This window comes from Equus przewalskii, chromosome 5 (assembly GCF_037783145.1).
Source record: "Equus przewalskii isolate Varuska chromosome 5, EquPr2, whole genome shotgun sequence".
In the NCBI taxonomy this organism is placed as follows: domain Eukaryota; kingdom Metazoa; phylum Chordata; class Mammalia; order Perissodactyla; family Equidae; genus Equus; species Equus przewalskii.
Window position 1 is genome coordinate 49837425 of NC_091835.1, and position 18149 is coordinate 49855573.

The 18149-nt window shown below is 32.8% G+C and overlaps 1 protein-coding gene across 1 annotated transcript in view; it reads left to right on the forward strand.

Moving 5' to 3' along the window:
• Positions 1-17266, forward strand: part of ETNK1 (ethanolamine kinase 1) — a 74202-nt gene extending 56936 nt beyond the window's left edge. The window contains exons 5-8 of the mRNA XM_008512801.2: positions 842-925; positions 2674-2834; positions 11107-11180; positions 11504-17266. Of these exons, the coding sequence (XP_008511023.2) occupies positions 842-925; positions 2674-2834; positions 11107-11180; positions 11504-11576 (392 nt within the window). The 3' untranslated portion in view covers positions 11577-17266. The remainder of the gene's footprint in view (positions 1-841; positions 926-2673; positions 2835-11106; positions 11181-11503) is intronic.
• The last annotated feature ends 883 nt before the right edge of the window (positions 17267-18149 follow it).

Here is an 18149-nt window from a genome sequence, read left to right on the forward strand (position 1 = left end):
AACTCTGTGATCTCAGTACTCAAACAGAAGGAGTTCCTTAGCAGTAGTATGTTGAGCAGGCGGAACAGGAGTGTCTTTGTAAAATTGTAATGAAATGTGCATAAAAATATTTGGCATTAATTTAGAATAGGAACCTATTTAGCTTATGTAAAAATTTCTCAAATTAGAGAACATTTAAAAACAACTATACTTTTGCTCTTTTTAAATGATAAAACAACCACCTTAAGACTGCTCAGGTATGCTCTTGGAAACCTTAGGTATGTAGCAATCCAGGAAAATGTAAGAGTTTGATAGCAACTTATTTCTAAAATTAGAGATAGTGTTAAGTTGATCAGCAAGTGTTGTTACAGCATAACTGTAGGGTTTACAGAATTCAAGTCTTTCGAAGTTTATATTTGACTTCCACATATAGATTATTTTGTCAATTCACTGTTGGAGTATCATGGATTAATTTTTGTTGAAGTTGCATAGGTTATTAACAGTTTCCAAAGATGAATTTTCATTTCTAATTAAACTTGAATTTTTAAGTAACTGATGCCCCCGTGTGGTGAAAGATATATTTTGCTTTTATTTGAACTTGGAGAATGACTGTGTTTTGACTTTCTTTAATATAGTGGACATTAATGTTCACAAAGAAGCTGTTGACCAAGATACGTAATTTGAATTTTGTAAAGCTCATTGCCATAAAATTCACAGCCTTACCCTGTACTGTCTCAGAAGTGCATGTAATCAAGCACGTACAATGAGACAAAATATTGGCAGCTATTTAATTACAAATAGCATAGGGGTTTTCTAATCTTACATGTGATTTCTTATGTCTTTGTTTTTGTGTCTCACATAGGTGATGTACAGTTCATTGATTATGAATATTCTGGATACAACTACCTGGCATATGATATTGGAAATCATTTCAATGAATTTGCAGGTAAAATCCAGGGTTTAACTTATGGAGTAGCATATGTAACTTTGAAATGATACTTTCAGAATCTTTTTTTCTTACTTGAAGATCAGCTAAGGGGCAGGAGCAACATTTTTTAACTACTTCTTGACCTTTTTTTCTTTATTTTTGGAGGAAAGAGGAGATGACCTCTTAAGGAAAATAAGAGAAGAATGGTGATTGTGACTTTTATTAAGACCTGACATAGTGTAAGGTGCTTCATAAATCTCATCTCATCTCATTTTTTTTCTCACAACAATCCTGTAAGTTAGTTAATATTCTCAGTTTACGGATGAGGAAAGTAACTCACCAAGATCACAGTAAAATACAGAGAATTAAGATTTGAAACCAGTTTTTTATCATTTAAAAGCCTTTGCTATTTCCATTGTGTACTTGGGCTTTTGGAATGTCAGTTAACTAAAAAAGCTCAAGAATTTTTTTTTTGTCTTTGGCTATGAATAATTAAAAAGCAGGTCATTTTTACCCCTGAAAATCTGTTATCACTAAGTATAAAAGTTTTGTTTTTTTTTATGTAAGTGGAATTAATTTAAAATACATTTTGTTACTATATTTGGAAACATGAAATGCTTTAAAACTAAAGAGTGGGAAATTCTTCTGGATGGTTCACACCTAGTAGGAATTTTTCATTGCTGAATTTGTATTTGTATAAATTCATGCATTCATGTGTTTTCCATATACTTTAGGTTTCCAGACTGGGGAAAAAGCTGAGGAAAAGTTTTAGTTTACATGTTATCAGTGATTTCCCTCCACCCAGCTTATTATATACATGCCATATCCCCACATATATGTGTACCTATTTTCATATATCTATAGGAGGGGAAAGCAGCAGTATGTATAATGAGATATCGCTGTGTTAGTAATAGGGGTAGTCACTGCTGCGGATGTGAAAGAGGAAACTCCATTGATCTTCATATGATTTTGTGTAGAAAAATTGAGTTAAAACTTGAAAGGTAGAATTTGGATGTGCAGATAGAAGAGAAAGGTGAGCACTGCAGAAAGGAGGAAGAAAACTTCAAGGTGAGTATGCTTATTTTTGTAGGATATAAAATTCATGAAGGAGAATAGAGGGTTGTAAGATTAGAGAAATAAGTTGGGACTGACTTATGAAGAACCTTGAATGCTAGGCAAAATAGTATGAACTTTATCTTCTAGGTTAGTATTTTTCAAACTGCAGATCATGAAATCAAATTTTTAGGGTAGTTATTTTAAAGTAAGGAATGGAAAAGAAAAGACAGAAAATATCATAGTTGGAATGTGCAGGGTAAATAGTGTTTTGTGAAACTTAATATCAGGTGTGTGTTTAGGTTTCAATATAAAATGTATTCCTTATCCCATGAATAATGGTCAGAAAAGCTTTGGAGCTACAGTTTTAGGAAATGCTCTCAATATTAGTGTGCATAAGCTTTCCTGACGGTACGTATTAAAATGAAGATTTGTGGCTTCTGATGCATGTGATTCAAGCTTCACACTTTGTGGAAAAGTTGATTATGATGATCCAACTATCTTGTGCATTAGAATTCAAATTGGAATACATTATGATTATTTGGTTTATTATTTTAATGAATTTTATTTACTTAATATCTGGTATTTCAGCCAAAAATGGATACATTTTGTAATTTTTTTCTGAAAGAAATGTGTACATCGTAAGGATTATTAAAGTATGCAGAAGAAAATGTGCTTTTGAAATCTTCGATGTTACTTTTTTTCCACTATAGGTGTGAGTGATGTAGACTATAGTCTTTATCCAGATAGAGAACTACAGGGCCAGTGGCTGCGCTCTTACCTTGAAGCCTACAAAGAATATAAGGGCTTTGGGACCGAAGTAACTGAAAAAGAGGTAGAAATACTCTTCATTCAGGTCAATCAGTTTGCATTGGTAAGTTTAAATGTAAACAGTGAATGAAAAATTCTTACTATAATTCATAAAGCTTTTAAAATTTTCCTCATCTTATAAAACAACTCATTTTGAGTTTTGTGAATTTTTGTTCAAAATAATGACAAAACATGATTGTTTACAATTCCCCCATTGTAATGCTTTTGAGGACAAAGATTCTGTTTCATTCCTGACTATATCCCCAACCCCTTGAACAACAGTGCCTGGCCACATGGTAAATGCTCAGTAATTATTTGTTTAATGAGTGGTTCTAGTTAGAGTTAAGATTAATGTGTGAAGCAGTTTTTTATATCTATTCTCTTTCTTTACATTATGAAAAATGTACAGTCAAGGACAGATTATGGGAAATGAGGTTTTCCACAATAGCATTGAATCATCACATGATAGTGTTAACATGATAAAAGTAGATTTGAAGAACCAGTAGAATTATGTTTGTCTTATTGACCTTTGATGAGCAGTTATTTCCAGTTTCTTTGATGTTTTAATGCTTTAATCTTATTATTTTCAAGACTTACTTTTCTTTACTCTAAATGTGTTTATTTTTAAAAGATTATGTCATTTAAGTGATTTTTTGAGAATGACATGATGTGTTAGAATGAGCTTTCAGGTAAGTTGTTAGACAGTTGAATACTAGGTTGCAGTTACTTTAGCTGCTTCTTTTTAGTTTTAATATAATTCTGTGTAGTTGACATGGGGAATATTTGTAATGTAGTCTTTACAAATAGACTCTATTGGTGGCTCACGGGTGTACTGTTTCCATAGTCTTAAGAGCAGCATTTCCCCCAGAGTCATTCAGACTACATCTCAAGTAAGAGGGTGTGCTGAAATGTGACTTTACCTGCTGTTCTGATACCTATTTTCAGCAGAACTCTTGATTAAATTAATAGTGTACTTTCCAGCTGGTCCTAGGATACTTGCTGTTTCTCTTTATTCTATTTAAGCATGATCTTAAAGTAGAGAAAGTAGGGCTTGCTTTCTCACAAGGTCATTTAATAAACTTCAGAATCATCTTAATACTTCTATTTAGGCAATTTCTGTATTAGCATGAGAAATATTGTTGATATAATTTGTATATTTTTCATGTACCCATTTAAAGAAATTAAATTATTCCTAAGGCATTGAGTTTTATTAAGTTCCACATAAAGTCCACATTGCTTATAAATTCTTAGTCAACAATTCCATTGTTTACTGTTAGAGAGTTAACTTGGGTTCCCTTGTAAACTTGATGATGTTGAGCACCTTTGTTGGATACTGTGATTGTATATATGTGTGGTATTGAAAAGTACAGTTACTTCTGGTTTGACAGCCAAGTTGATTATAAACAGTCATTAATCAGATATTCAAGTACTTATTATTACTCTGGGTCAGGTAGATTGGAACCTTAAAAAAGGAATGAAACGGTGCATTCTTTCGAAGTGCTTATAATTTAGAAGGGCAAATGAAATGTACAAAATAACCTTATTTAGATGAAATTTAACACCCATCCCTATTTAAAACTCTTAGCAAATTAGAATTGGAAGGAAACTTACTTAACCTGATTTTTTAAAAAAAGATATTTAACCTAATTTTTTAAAAGAAGAATTTATCCATGAAATGTACACCAAACATATTTATGAGATGTCACATGTTCAGTAGAAAGTCTTATAGAAAAGGATAAAGGGATTGATAGAGACATAAAACTTCAATACCTTTTTAATAATATTTATTCCTCATTTAGTATGTACTCAGAATTTACATATTCTTAGTTTTCACAGAAGCATTACATAGTTTATTATATTCTGAGATTCTAATACCAATTCTCAGTTCTGCCTCAGTAAGAAACCTTTGAAAACCATTTATTAAGTCAGTTTTGGTTTGAATTCCTCTTCTTTTATCTAAATTCTGCTGATTCTCTGTGATGTGCTTTTCTTGCCCTTTCTATTCTTGATCTTTCTCTTCTGGGGTGGGTTATTTTCTTGCATCAGGGCCTCTATTGCTGTCTTCAGAACAGAAAGAATATAGCAGAACTTAGCTGCCTCACACTTGGCTTCACCAGTCCCTCTCACTAAGAAGATTACTAACTCTCCTTTTGATGTATCTTCCTTTCTTTTTAAAGGCTGTTTTTGTAGCTTCTTTTTAAGCTAGCAAGTTTACCTAATTTTCTTATCAACTCTTAATTTCATTCCGCCAATCATTAAGTAAATGACTGTCATAGTCTCAAGTGTTTGAATGAGTAAATATTTGGGAAGGCAGGGCAAAATAAAAGCAAACCCAGTCTTACTCCTTTATCATCTTTCCTGCACGCCTCAGACTACTGCAGTCTTTCTTCTCCCTCACTAGTCTAAAAAAAATGATTCAGATCATGGTTACCAGTAATGACATAATTGCTAAGTCCAGTTTAAAGTTTTCAGTCTTTATGTTACTTGATCTGTCTGTAGCATTTGACAGTATTTACCACTGGTTCTTAGAATTTTCTCTTTCATTAACTTGTTACACCAGTCATCCTTGGTTCTCCTCTTTTGTGCCTTCCTGCTCAGTCTCCTTCTCTGGCTACTTTTTTCCTCCTCTTCCCCTAACCCTCTTACATGTTAGTGTTCCCTAGTGTTCTGATGATGGGCTCTCCCCCAATCCATTCACTTTATATACTTCAATTGGGTGATGTAGTCCTATAGCTTTCATTGCCTTTTCTGTTAATGATCCCAAGTTGAGTTTCCTCCCATTGTTGAGCTCCAGATCAGTACTGACTCTCTCTGTCGGGGGTCCCGTTGGTATTTGACCACAATACATCCAAACTTGAGTTTTATTTCCAGCATCCGGTCCTCTATCTCATTATTTATTCTTTATTCTACTATCTTGATTTAATTAAAATACCATGCATTCAGTTGCTGTATTCTGAAAACCAGGAAAGAAGGAATTTTCTTTCATGTGTTCCTCTTCTCTATTCTTACTTGTTTTTTAATTTCCAACTTCTATTATTCTTGTTTTCTAAAGTTCTTTTAGTTTCAACCCTTTCTCCTTTAATTGTATAACCTTTGATTAAGGCCTTAATCTCTCACCTGCATTAGCCTTTACTGGTCTCTTTACCTCTGGGTTTTTTCTGTCTGTGATTCATCCTGTACATTTAAAAATGATCTTTCTAATAACTAGAATCTAATTCATGAATCTGATTGTGTCACTTTCCTACTTTATGGCTCCCCCGTGACCTGCAGAATGATATCCAAATGATAATATCTACAAATTCTGTCTTATTTCTCACTTCTGACTTCTGCTCTGGCAGAGTCATCTTGTTTTCTGCACACTCTGTGATGTTTCAAGGGAGGAAAAAAGAGGTTTGAATAAGATTAGAGTATAGATATTTTTAAATAAATTGTTGGTAAGTGTTAATTTCTCAGGGCATGTTCAGATGTCTAAATGTTAAAAGACTTCACTTGTTATTGATTGTTTACTATAATTAATGTTGAGGACATGGCAAACAAAAGTAGGTATTTGCATTATAAAACCAAATAGAGTATACATATGGGTTTTTTAAGCTTTGAGGAATTTTTAGACACATTGTTTATGGACTTCAGATTCTTTCTAAGTAAATATTGGGGTTATATAGGGGTTTTTCAAAAAACAGTTTGAGGATTCATCTTAGTTATTTAGCTTTGAATTTTTCTTTGCAACAGAGGTGGGCAGCCTAGAAATTAAAATACCCTTTAGAAGTCTCTCTATTAATCTTACAAATCTGAGAGAAATAGTATAAGTAAATCACAGAATATTATTTTATTTGGACTAAAGCATTCTCTCTTTGCCAATTTTGGGACTGCAAATGATGAATGAGCTATTTCCTACATTGCCTTTTCATCCATTTAAGAGTCTAATGTTATATATAAATTGTTTATTTTTCACCCTGTAAAAGGTGATACGTACCAAAATGAGATTTTTCTGAAGTTGTATGTATAATGCTTCTCTAGTATAGAATCATCTAGTTATTTTATATTACTATATGAATAAAAATTGATTGAGAAATACAGTTACCAGCACTGCTAGAAACAGTGGGAAGAGCTGGTTTGATGATTACTTTTAGGTATAGAATGTCTTCTGATTTCAGTGTTTTCCGCTACAGAACCAACCGAATAGGAAGAGATTAAGATACCATCCACAGATGATTTTTTATATCACTTAAAATATGCCGATGTGATTTAGACTACTGGTTCTCAAACTTTTTGGTCTCAGGACTCCCCTTTATACTTAAAAATTTTTTTGAAGACCTCTGCGAGCTTTTGTTTATGTAGGTTATCAGTATTTACCATATTGGAAATTAAAACAAATTCAAAATACTTATTAAATACCTATTTTAAAAAATAGTAAACTCATGTTAACATTAACAGCATTTTTTTAATGAGAAATAGTAGTTTTCAAAAACAAAAAACAATTTAGTGAGAAGAATGGCATTATTTTATACTTTTGCAAATCTCTGTAATGGCTGGCTTAATAAAAGCTGGATTCTCATATCTTCTTCTGCATTTCATCTGTTGAAATACATATTGTTTTCATTGAAGTATATGGAGAAAGTCCTGTTTCACATGCATATGTTGTTGGAAAAGCGAGGAGTATTTTGTCTTTTCAGATAGTTGTGGATATTTTTTGATACTTCATCAAAACTCAACAAGTGATAGTTTCTTAAAGGCTAGTTGCAGTGTGCAATCTGACCACATTAATTAACTTTTTGTACTTTATTACATTAAAGTCTATTGGTTTGTCTTGTACTTTGGCTCTTGTACCAGGGTGTGATTTTTAAATTTTAACATCATTCATTAGTTATTTGGAAAATATTGATTCATTGAGTTGTATGGATATTCTAAATGTTGTACATTTCATTATATATCAAAAAAATTCAATACTATCACCAGAAGTGTCATCAGAAAAATTTTAAGTATTGTGTTGAGAAGCTGGTAAGCTCACAGAGTCAAATAAAAATTTTCCAAAGTTCTAATTTTAGGTTGAATAGTCAAGGTCTATCACTGGCAACAAATTCTGTCAGTTATTTTCGTTGAAATGACAGGTTTCTTTTTCATGTTTGAGAAATGTCTGCCAAATACCCAAGTCTAAGAACTCTAGAGCTATCACTTGTTCTTTCAAGTAAAAATGGTGTTCCGTTAAAAATGTGCAAGTTCACTCAGAACTCAGTTGTGTGTCCTTGAGACAGCCTTTGTGCTTTGGGTATGCAGCAGACATGCTTTATGATGAGGGTCAAGGCTGCCCCAGGGAGAGAAGCCCAAGGCATCCTGCCCTACATTCCCATCTATATCATCCTCTGGAGGCATAGGACGTCCTGAGGTGATCTGACCTGATTCCTATGCAAAGTTATAGGACCACCCAATAACCAGATCCCACCTACACTGATAACATTTTAAGTTTTTTTCATCTTTCCTCTGTCTTGTAAGGAAATAACTCACATACCTCTGCCTTAATAAATTTAGCCCTGCCCTCAACTCATTGCAGCTCTTCACTGCCCGTGGGTCCTGTCCCCATGCTGAAACTCTTCACTGCCCGTGGGTCCTGTCCCCATCCTAGTCTCTGAATAAAAAAGTATTACTATCAGACCTTTCGAGTCCAAGAAATCTTTCTTTCTACTCCTCAGCTCGCCAAGCGCGCATGACTTTATGTGTACTTTCTATGTCATCCCAGAGAATATTAGAATAACATGTACTCAAAGGTAGAAATTTAATAAAATTAATAAGTTTTAATGGCTTCATAAAGGACATTCTTCAGTCTGACTGGCTTTTTATTGTGAGAGTGTCGTGATGAAGAATAAGGCTACTATACTAATACCGTTTGGTGCTCTCCCTTGACTTAATCTTAAGGTATCAGTGGCTTCACCCACCATTGCTTTTGAACCATCACTGCAAATTTTAAAATAGTCAAAAAGGCAAGAAACATACTAGTAATATTATAGAAATAGTTTTGGGCCTCAGGAACCTCCCATGGGTTCATGGACCACTTTGAGAACCACTGATTTAGACTTTCAAAGTAAGGAACGCATCTCATCTCATAATTCGGTTCACAATACCTGAGATACTTCCTTAGAAAGAAGACCATTTTTGAAAATCTTTATCATTCTAATTTCATATAATAATAGGTTCCTAAGGGCCCTGAAGGGTCCTGAGTGCAGCAACTTCTGTTCGCATGGAGTTTAGGGTGTGTCACCCTCCCACCATGTGAGTGTGTTCTGGTTCACCAACCTGAAAGCTCTCCAAATGCCGTCCTTTTGATTTTTTACAGAGGTCTCATTACATAGGCAAGATTGATTAAATCGTTGCCCGTTGATGCTTTAACTAGATCTCCAGCCACTCCCCGCTCCCCGGAAGTCAGCAAGTGGTGGGACTGAAAGTTCAACCCTCTAATCACTAGATTGGTTCCCCTGGCAACCAGCCCTCATCCTTAGGTGCTTTCCAAAAGTCACCTCATTAACATAAATGCAGGTTGTTATGAATAACAAGACACTCCTTTCACTTTTATGGCTCTGCAGCTATTTCAAGAACCCATAACAAAAGACCAATATTTTAACAAAAGGTTCTCCCGTTGCTCTTATGCTTAGGAAATTCCAAGGATTTTGGGAGCTGTAAGCCAGGAACAGTGCATGAAGACCAAATATTATTTCTTATTATAAATCATAGTAAGATACCTGCATTTTACAGATGAGGAAACAAATGTACAGAGGGGTTAATTGAGTTGCTCAAAGCCACACAGCGAGTAATGTTTCCAGTTTGACTCTAGAGCCCAGCCTTTTTTTTTTTTAACCATTAGGCTTCATGTGCATGTGACTTGAGCTGTTTACTCTTTACTACATTGTTTGTTTTCTGTACCTGCATTTGATGAAAGTTTTATATCCTGCTAGTGATATTTTTTGAGGAACATAAAAACAAAGTGCAATAGTATTTTTTAAATAGAGATTTTTGCAGCAACGTACTTTTTAAAGATTTTATTTTTCCTTTTTCTCCCCAAAGCCCCCCAGTACATAGTTGTATATTTTTAGTTGTGGGTCCTTCTAGTTGTGGCGTATGGGATGCCGCCTCAACATGGTCTGATGAGTGGTGCCATGTGTGCGCCCAGGATTCGAACCGGGGAAACCCTGGGCTGCCAAAGCAGAGTGTGTGAACTTAACCGCTCGGCCATGGGGCCGGCTCCAGCAACATACTTTTTAAATAGAGATCTTTAGAGGGTAAAAGGTTTTTTTACATATATAGTTTCCATTAATCTTTAAACTAATCCTGTGTGGAATACAAAATGGTTAATATTCTCATCTTTTAAGTGATAATTCTGACACTAAAAATTAGTGACTTATTAAAGTTTACAAAGGGAGTTATTGACAGAGCCTGAACTTGAACACCTACAACTCATAATTCAAATTAAAAATTCTTTTTTGTATACTGTGCTGCTTTACCTACCAAATTACTTTTTCTTTTTTTTAATACCGAGATCACAGCTGTTGAGTAAATTTTTTTAGAGACTTTTTGTTGTTACTGTAGTGAATTTAGCTGGAACAAAAACCTTGTCTTTAAGACTGTTTTTTTCCTCAAGTATTTCTAGTTAGAGTAGAATCTTTCTTGGGAAATGAAGGCTTACCTAGTGTTAATTATATTTAAAATATCATCATGTTTAACCAAAAATAGATTGTAAAGCGCACACGCACAATTATTTTACAGCTCCTAATCACACAGTCATCTCTTTTTTACTCTGAGTCCTAAGACCTGTCTTTGTCTGACATAAGTAAAGTTGTGTTACTTTATGTCATGGTTGGTTATGCAGAAATGTCAATAAAAGTTGTTTTCAGATGTTTGTCACCCCTAGAACATTCTTTACATTTAAATATATATTTTTGAGATTTATATTTTCCTTTTTGTTTGTATTTTTATGTCAAGAAACAAAGTCCTTTGGTAATACAGTTATAGGAAAGCCTGTTAGCACTTAAACCATTAAAAACACTTAACCAGCATCGGTCAGTGCTGATAATGCACTCTGCCTACACAGAACAAGTTACAGGAATTGGGCTCTATATTTTAAGTGATTATAATTTATTATAACCTCTTTGGTGTGGACAGAAGTGATCTCTAGCCATCCAGATAACTGTACACTTCAGTATTACCTGTATTTTAGATATTTTATATTAAAAAAGCATGGAGAAAGTATTGTGCATGGAGTTGATGAAAAAGGAAAAAATTGACAATTTGTTACTTGTTTTCAAAGAAATGCATCATCTAATTCTTGATTTTTCTTCCCTCCTTTTTAGGCTTCTCATTTCTTTTGGGGCTTATGGGCTTTGATTCAAGCCAAATACTCCACTATTGACTTTGATTTCCTTGGGTAAGTTTACTTTTACTGTATGCAGTTATGTTTGTCTCTACTTTGTTTGATTAACATTTAGAACTCGGGGACATTGCAGTTATTCAGTCAAATCTTATAAAGTTTGCATACATTTAATAATTCGTCTGCGAGGAAATCTGGTATAATTTGTTAAATGCTCTCAGTACTGGAAAAGTCTCCAGTAGGTGGTGCAATAAACTAAAAATATGTCCTTTGAAAATCTTAAAACTTAAAAAAATCAACTTAGAAGGTGTGAGTGGAAATAAAGGAAGGATTAAGTTTTTCAGCTTTGACTAATTCTGTTGTTACTCTTTTCTCACTAGGTATGCAATCGTTCGTTTTAACCAGTACTTTAAAATGAAGCCTGAGGTTACTGCGTTAAAAGTGCCTGAGTAAAGAAGACATTTAATTATTCTCAAGTGGCTGAACAATGCTTGTGAATCTTTTCTTAAGAAATTCTGAAAAGCCAATATTTGATAAAATTCTGTTATTTAATTTGGTTATCTTGCTTTACAAATTATGCCTCTAAACAACCAATCTATTTTTTAAATAGACTGAATGATGTCAAGAAATACACCTACTGCTATCAATATGTGTTGGATTAGAAATTTGTTAAATCTACAAAAAGGTATAAAGATGTCAGTTTAATTCTTTCTTTGATAATTTAATCTATGTTGTATGTGAATTATTTATTATAAATTTAACATGATTCTGTGACTGCTTTCATCTTTCATCTGTTCGTTGAGTGTAAGCAATGAAAATGTTCCAGAGAAAATTTTTTTAAGTCTTACGTTAATAAGATTAATTTTAGTAAACATTCTAGATGTTCAGTGTAACCGTTTTATCTTGATGTCTTGCAAGTAAAATGAATCATTTACTCTTGAAATGCCAGACATTGATATAGATAACTTAGGATGTTCATAGAAAAATATCTGTTTAGGAGGGTGAAATACTTTCACTATCTATGCTAATGGTACATCTTTTTGCATTGAATATTGACAAGTGTTTCTTTTTTGGGAATATATTTTAGAAGTAAAATGCCTCTTTCCCTGTGTAGTCTGGCAGTATGAATATTAATATTTACCATATAATCCTGGAATAGATATATGATGATTTTATGTTAGCAAAATCTGCATTAAATAACGTTTTCATATATACTAAGTATGGTCATTTAAGTTACTAGTTTGTTTTTAAAATTTAACTATCTCAAATTGTTTCTAACCAAAAATTTTGTTTTACTTATTGACATGTTCTTTGTTTTTGTTTGTTATTAAATAGTAACCAGTAGAACAGTTGCTAATTTTTGAAACAAAGAATGTTTATCATACTTGGAAACAAGAAAATGTCATTTAGATTAATTCTTTCTTACCTCTCTAGATTCATTCCTTACATTTTGGTTTCCTGTTTTAGGTTGGCTTCATATCTTTAAAATGATAGCAAATGATTACTTGATACATGTAGTTTCAGAGAAATAAGTTGAGGTGGTTAAAGAATTAAATAAGGAACATTTAGAACATTGATCTTGTGCACTTAAAATCAGATATAACAATGTGAATTAAGCAGAAATACTCATGGTAGGAGGGCTTCTGTTTTGATTTCTCTTGATTTTAAGTGTGTTTTGTATTTTTTTTTTAGTGTGTGGGGATGACAGTTATATGGAAGGAAGTTAGATCTTTGTGATGGATAAGTAGGCTTCAAGTTTTGAAGACTGCTGTGTGGAGTTGAGCAATCATGGTTAACTTTACTTAGAAAATTAGTCTGACAAGCTTTGCACTTTGGTCACATAAGTGCCCATGTACAAAGTTGGCTTAATGGATCTGCATATTCAGAATATGCAACTACAAATTTGTCCTCTGAGAAATCTTCTGGGGAGTCTGATGTATTATTCCAAATGACTTATATTCTCAGATAAGTGCTTTAAAATACTTGGATTATCTCAAGATGTTTAAAGCTAATAAAATAAGTAGAAACACTTAAAGGCCATTTTAAATGGTAAATTCTAGTTGCATAAATAGAATCTTAAAATCTGTTTGTAACTATAACAGTGTTAGACCAAGATTTGTTTTCTACCTCCCCAGTGTTACAGATTTCACTTCTGCTTTTATAAATCATATTACTGTAAGATCAATAGAATTTTAGCTAATTGACTAAATGAACAGAACCAATTAATTAATAGCTTTTTGTATAATGTTAGAGTGAACCTGAGAAATTGTTTTTGGTGGAATTTTCATCTGTGGTTGGAATGTTTTCTTAGAATGATGAGGAATATGTAATACTCTTGACCTTTTTGCTTTCTGACTTCTTAAAGTGCAACAGTATATATCTTGGAGAACTATTAGGGCAGAGAAGATCATTTTTCTACCTTATTCCATATTCTTCAAACTATTTTGAATAGAGATTCACTGAGCCATAGCTGGTAGACTGTTCATAGCTGCTAGCTGTGACACTGTTGTTAGCATTTCAAGAGATTCATATAGAAGTGACTGTAAAGGGAAATAAAAGCTCTCACTTTATCCCTAGAAGTATGTAGTGGGTCTTGGGAACAAAAGAAGATATTTAGGATATTTCCTCCATTCAGGCTAGATTTTGGATGTTGTGATGCTCCCACTTCCTGTACAGGACTTTGGGATTATGCTGCAGGCTAATAATAGGGTTCAAAATTACTCGCTTTTTTTATTGACCATTTAAGGGATTGTAAAGGAAAACCATCCCTCTAAAATTTGTCCTGTGGCTTGCTGAGATGTCTGTTGCCTTTTTATGTTAAGTTAAGGAACTTGAATGCCTTACCTAATGACTCAACTGGTAGTAAGCTCATTGTGTAAGTCTGAAAATGGTTGTTAGAGAAGTGGCATTCATGTATACTCATTGTTAGTCAGTAGACCATAATGGCCTGGGTGCTTTTAACAAGAAAAATTCCACACTTCTTTTCTCTTTGTTCCTTACGTGTATGATCTTACCTGACCAAGTAATATTTGATTTTTTTTTTCCCCCTCCTGACTCCATGCTGCCACCACTTTCTGGAAATCAAAGAGATGTGGTAGTAAATCATACTGTTCACATGATCATTTGAGATCAATATGAGCACAAAACTTCATCAACTAGGTCTGCCTGGAATGTATATAAAACAGTGTAAATAGAAGTTTGTAAATTAGTGTGAATTGTATCTTGCATATGAGATTGTGTATTGTTTTGCCTTTTCTTCCCTTTTGTAGAAATTTTTTGTGAGGAAATGATCCAGCTCTTTGGTTTTAGACTGGAAATAGCCAACAGTTTTGGCTGCACAGTGGGGTAACAAGAGGAACTGGAAATAGGGTTTATCAGTTTTTGTTAATGTCAGTACTTATTTATTTAGCCTCTCAGTGCCTAATAGGACTTTTCTTCATTATTTAGTTGGCCATTAGTTTTTGTGAGGTTAGATTCCTGCAAACAGTAAATTAATACACTGTTAGAGCTCCATTCTTTGAGTCATGATTCTAAGCTAAAGCAAATTAAAAATATAATTTAATGATTGCAAACTCAAGTATTATCCTTTCCTATTTTTAAGGTAACCTTTTTCTACCAAAAAAACCCTTGAACTTTTATATATCTCAATGTGAATCTAAATCCTGTATAAAGAGATATGATAATTAATAGTCCTTAATTCAACTTAAGCATGTCTCAGTTGGTGTCTCTGAATATAAAGTTATTCATTATGGGATTGTAAAAGAAAAGACATAAGTAATCTTTTAATGACTGCTATTTCCATTTTTTCTGAACTAAAAATATTTATTTTAACTTCATAAATATGTTATGAAAGCTTCCAGATTTAAAGGAAAAAAATCCCCACAAGCACTCTCAATTAAAGTTAAAAACTTCCACTTTTAAAATTATATAGATTTCTTTTTTATACTGCACAAAGCCTTCTGTACCATTTTTTAATTCTTTCATAATATAAATGAGAATACTATCAGTTTGATTTTCTGCTTTAAATTGCTTTTAATAAGCATTTTATACTGCATTCCAAAGTGATAGAGACTTAAGCTTTTAATATTTATCAGTTATTCAATTGATAGACAAAGTTAACAGTGCTCTATGCTGGGAGGAGAGTTATTGGCAGCAGCTTGCACTACTTTACACAAAAGGCAAACGCTCTAGTAATTATTATGCACAGAGGAAAATGAATTGTGAGTATGTGGTAAAGCAGCTTTATCTTTATTTCAAAATTGATTCGCTCTGATTTTTTTTCTGTAGTTCATTAGATTTTAGATTGTCCTTTGACTGGAAACTTAGTTACATTTAAGGCAGTCTGTTTTGTTTTTGTTTCTCTTCTTAAAGAAAGACATTGGTTATGTTTAACTGCTTTTTTTCCCCCTAGTACATACCACTTGTGTGATTACAGTATTATTCTTATGTCTTGGATTTGATGTCTTTGGACACAAAAGTGTCACAGTTATTTTAAATGAATTTTCTCCCCCATCTTTGAAGCTTAGTCTGTAAATGAATTGCTATAAAAGAAAAGGCTTGGGTTTGCATTACTTGAATACTTGAAAACTGAAATTAAGAAGATATATTAAATAATGAATTAGATTTTTCTAAACACAGTTTTTACACTAAAATTTTCATTTTTAGATTATAATTTGAAATGGGCAGAAGATTTCAACTATTTGAATGGAAAAAATAATGATAGTGCTTATAGAAAATACTCTCGTGTTTGAGGCATACAAAATTCAACTTTTTAGTAGGTTTCTGTCCTGAAATCTTCTTTCTCTTCTTTCCTACACTTAATGCACTTACTATGCTACTGATACTATCAAATAGGTTAAAATAAAATCTGTGTTCATTATGAATCCTATACCTTTTCTAGTTATGAAAAAGTTGCTCTGTAAAATACTCTTAATCCCTACATGTAGGCATATTTTTGTTTACGTCTTATCCATTAATGGCATAAATATCATTAATCATTTTAACAAAACACTTATGTTTATAAAAATTGAAAACATTACATATTGTATTTGAACTAGTTAGTGAAGGGTAGGAAAAAGCTGGCTGATTTGAATTGTTCGCATAGTTAAATTGCAAAACTCTTAATAAAGGAAGTTTCAGAGATAGGTTGAGACCTGATGGTATCTGTGTAAACTAGCTCCTGTGACCTGGAAAAGACCCCACAAGAGCAGTGGAGGAGATGAGAGTATTTCCTTGCCTTGGTTGAGGTGTGCTGCTACTTAAATTATGTAGTGACACACTGAAATTTTTATTGTCCAGTAATCTGAAGAACTTTCCTGTTATTTATCCATACTAAAGTAACTGTAAATTCGTGGAATCTGAAAAGAGGAAACTTTTTAACTGTACTGTATTTAGGAGCCTTTGTACAGCTGGGTGAAGTTTCCATGATATGAAGTATTTGAATTTTAAAATATACTGTTATTATAAGGAAGAAGACCTGGCAATATTACATGTTCTTAAGTAATAATTTCCTTATCGGTTTCAGAAGAAGAAAACCAAAATGAGTAATTGTCATTGCATTGGCTGTATGTTGAATTGGGAAATTGTGGCATAAAGCTTAAATTTGTGTTTATCAAATGTGAACCATAGTAGTTCAATGCTGCTTTGTATATACTGTAAGTGCTACAGATAGTCTCAGCACTGAAAATGTATTGATACCTCTCAAATGAATGCAACTTTTGATGTAGGTGTTTTGATATGCCTCAGAAAATATCTGAGTGTCTGAGAACTCGTCAATCTGTTTGGTAATGAAGATACTTCCTGTCTTTTGTTGCATATTTTCATGTTTAAAATTTAATTTTTACATTTTTACTACTGTTAATTTAAGTAAAATTTGTTCTGTGGATAAAATGGGGTTGCCAGTGAAGAAAATTAAAAACAGCCTCATTCGTGTAACTGCTTAAGTAAAAATACATTTTTGCTATATGTTCATAAACTTTTACTGAAACTGCTTGTATTTCTGTTTAAATGTAAGTGATGTTTAGGCTTTATTTCTGTTTAATAAGGCCTTTTACCATTGATTAAATGAGGAATGTATCTTTTGAAGAGATTTATATTCTGTAAATAAAAATTGGTTGTAACAATAAAGTTGAATTCTAACCGCAGTGTATCCATAAATCTTATTACTTCAATTTATTTTTGAGGTTTTGCTTTTGTAGAAAAACAAATCTTTTCAAAGTTAGTGTGTAATTATTTGAATATTTAAAGTGATTCTTTAAATGTCTAATTCTCTGGTTTTATAATATAGTATTCAAAAGTTTTGAAAAAAGTTTACTTTAGAAAATTTGGTTGAGATGAGAGTGTGGAATATTATGTAACTTATGAACAATTCTGTTTACCTAGTTCAAAGATTCATTATTCTTCTAACCACTATACTTTGTGTCTTCACTGTGTTTGGGGCTGGATGAATAAAGACACTAAGACTTAGCATCTTAACAATCTAGGCAGGAAGTATTTATTCCACTAATGTTTATTAAGCCCTTTCTAATTATCAGGTAATGTGATAGATGGTAGATGTAAAAAGATAGGGGATATGATCTCTACCTTCAGATGTTTATCTTGAAGATCAATTCTCCATAACAAAAATAGTCAGCAATCTGTGTGTATGGGTTTTATAGAATGTTTTCTAATTTGAGTTGTTTGGCGTTTTCTAATGATTAGCTTGAGGTAATATATGCCCAGCCAAAATACTACAAAAGTGATGTGTCCTTGTTAGGGTATCGCATCTAAAGAACTGATTGTTGATGTTAAATGTTCACTCAGTGGTGTTCACCTGGTCAAAGTATTGTTCTGTGTCTTCACTGTTTAGTTATTTTACCCCCTTGTAACTAATAATAGCAATCTGTGGGGCGATACCTTAAGATTATATAAGCTTTTTGTTCTTTTTCAAACATCCCCTGTCTCCCTCCCCCAATTTAGCAACACTTGATAATTGTCTAAACCAATGTTTATTATGATGGCTGCAAAATAGTCATTTTTAGTTTTGCT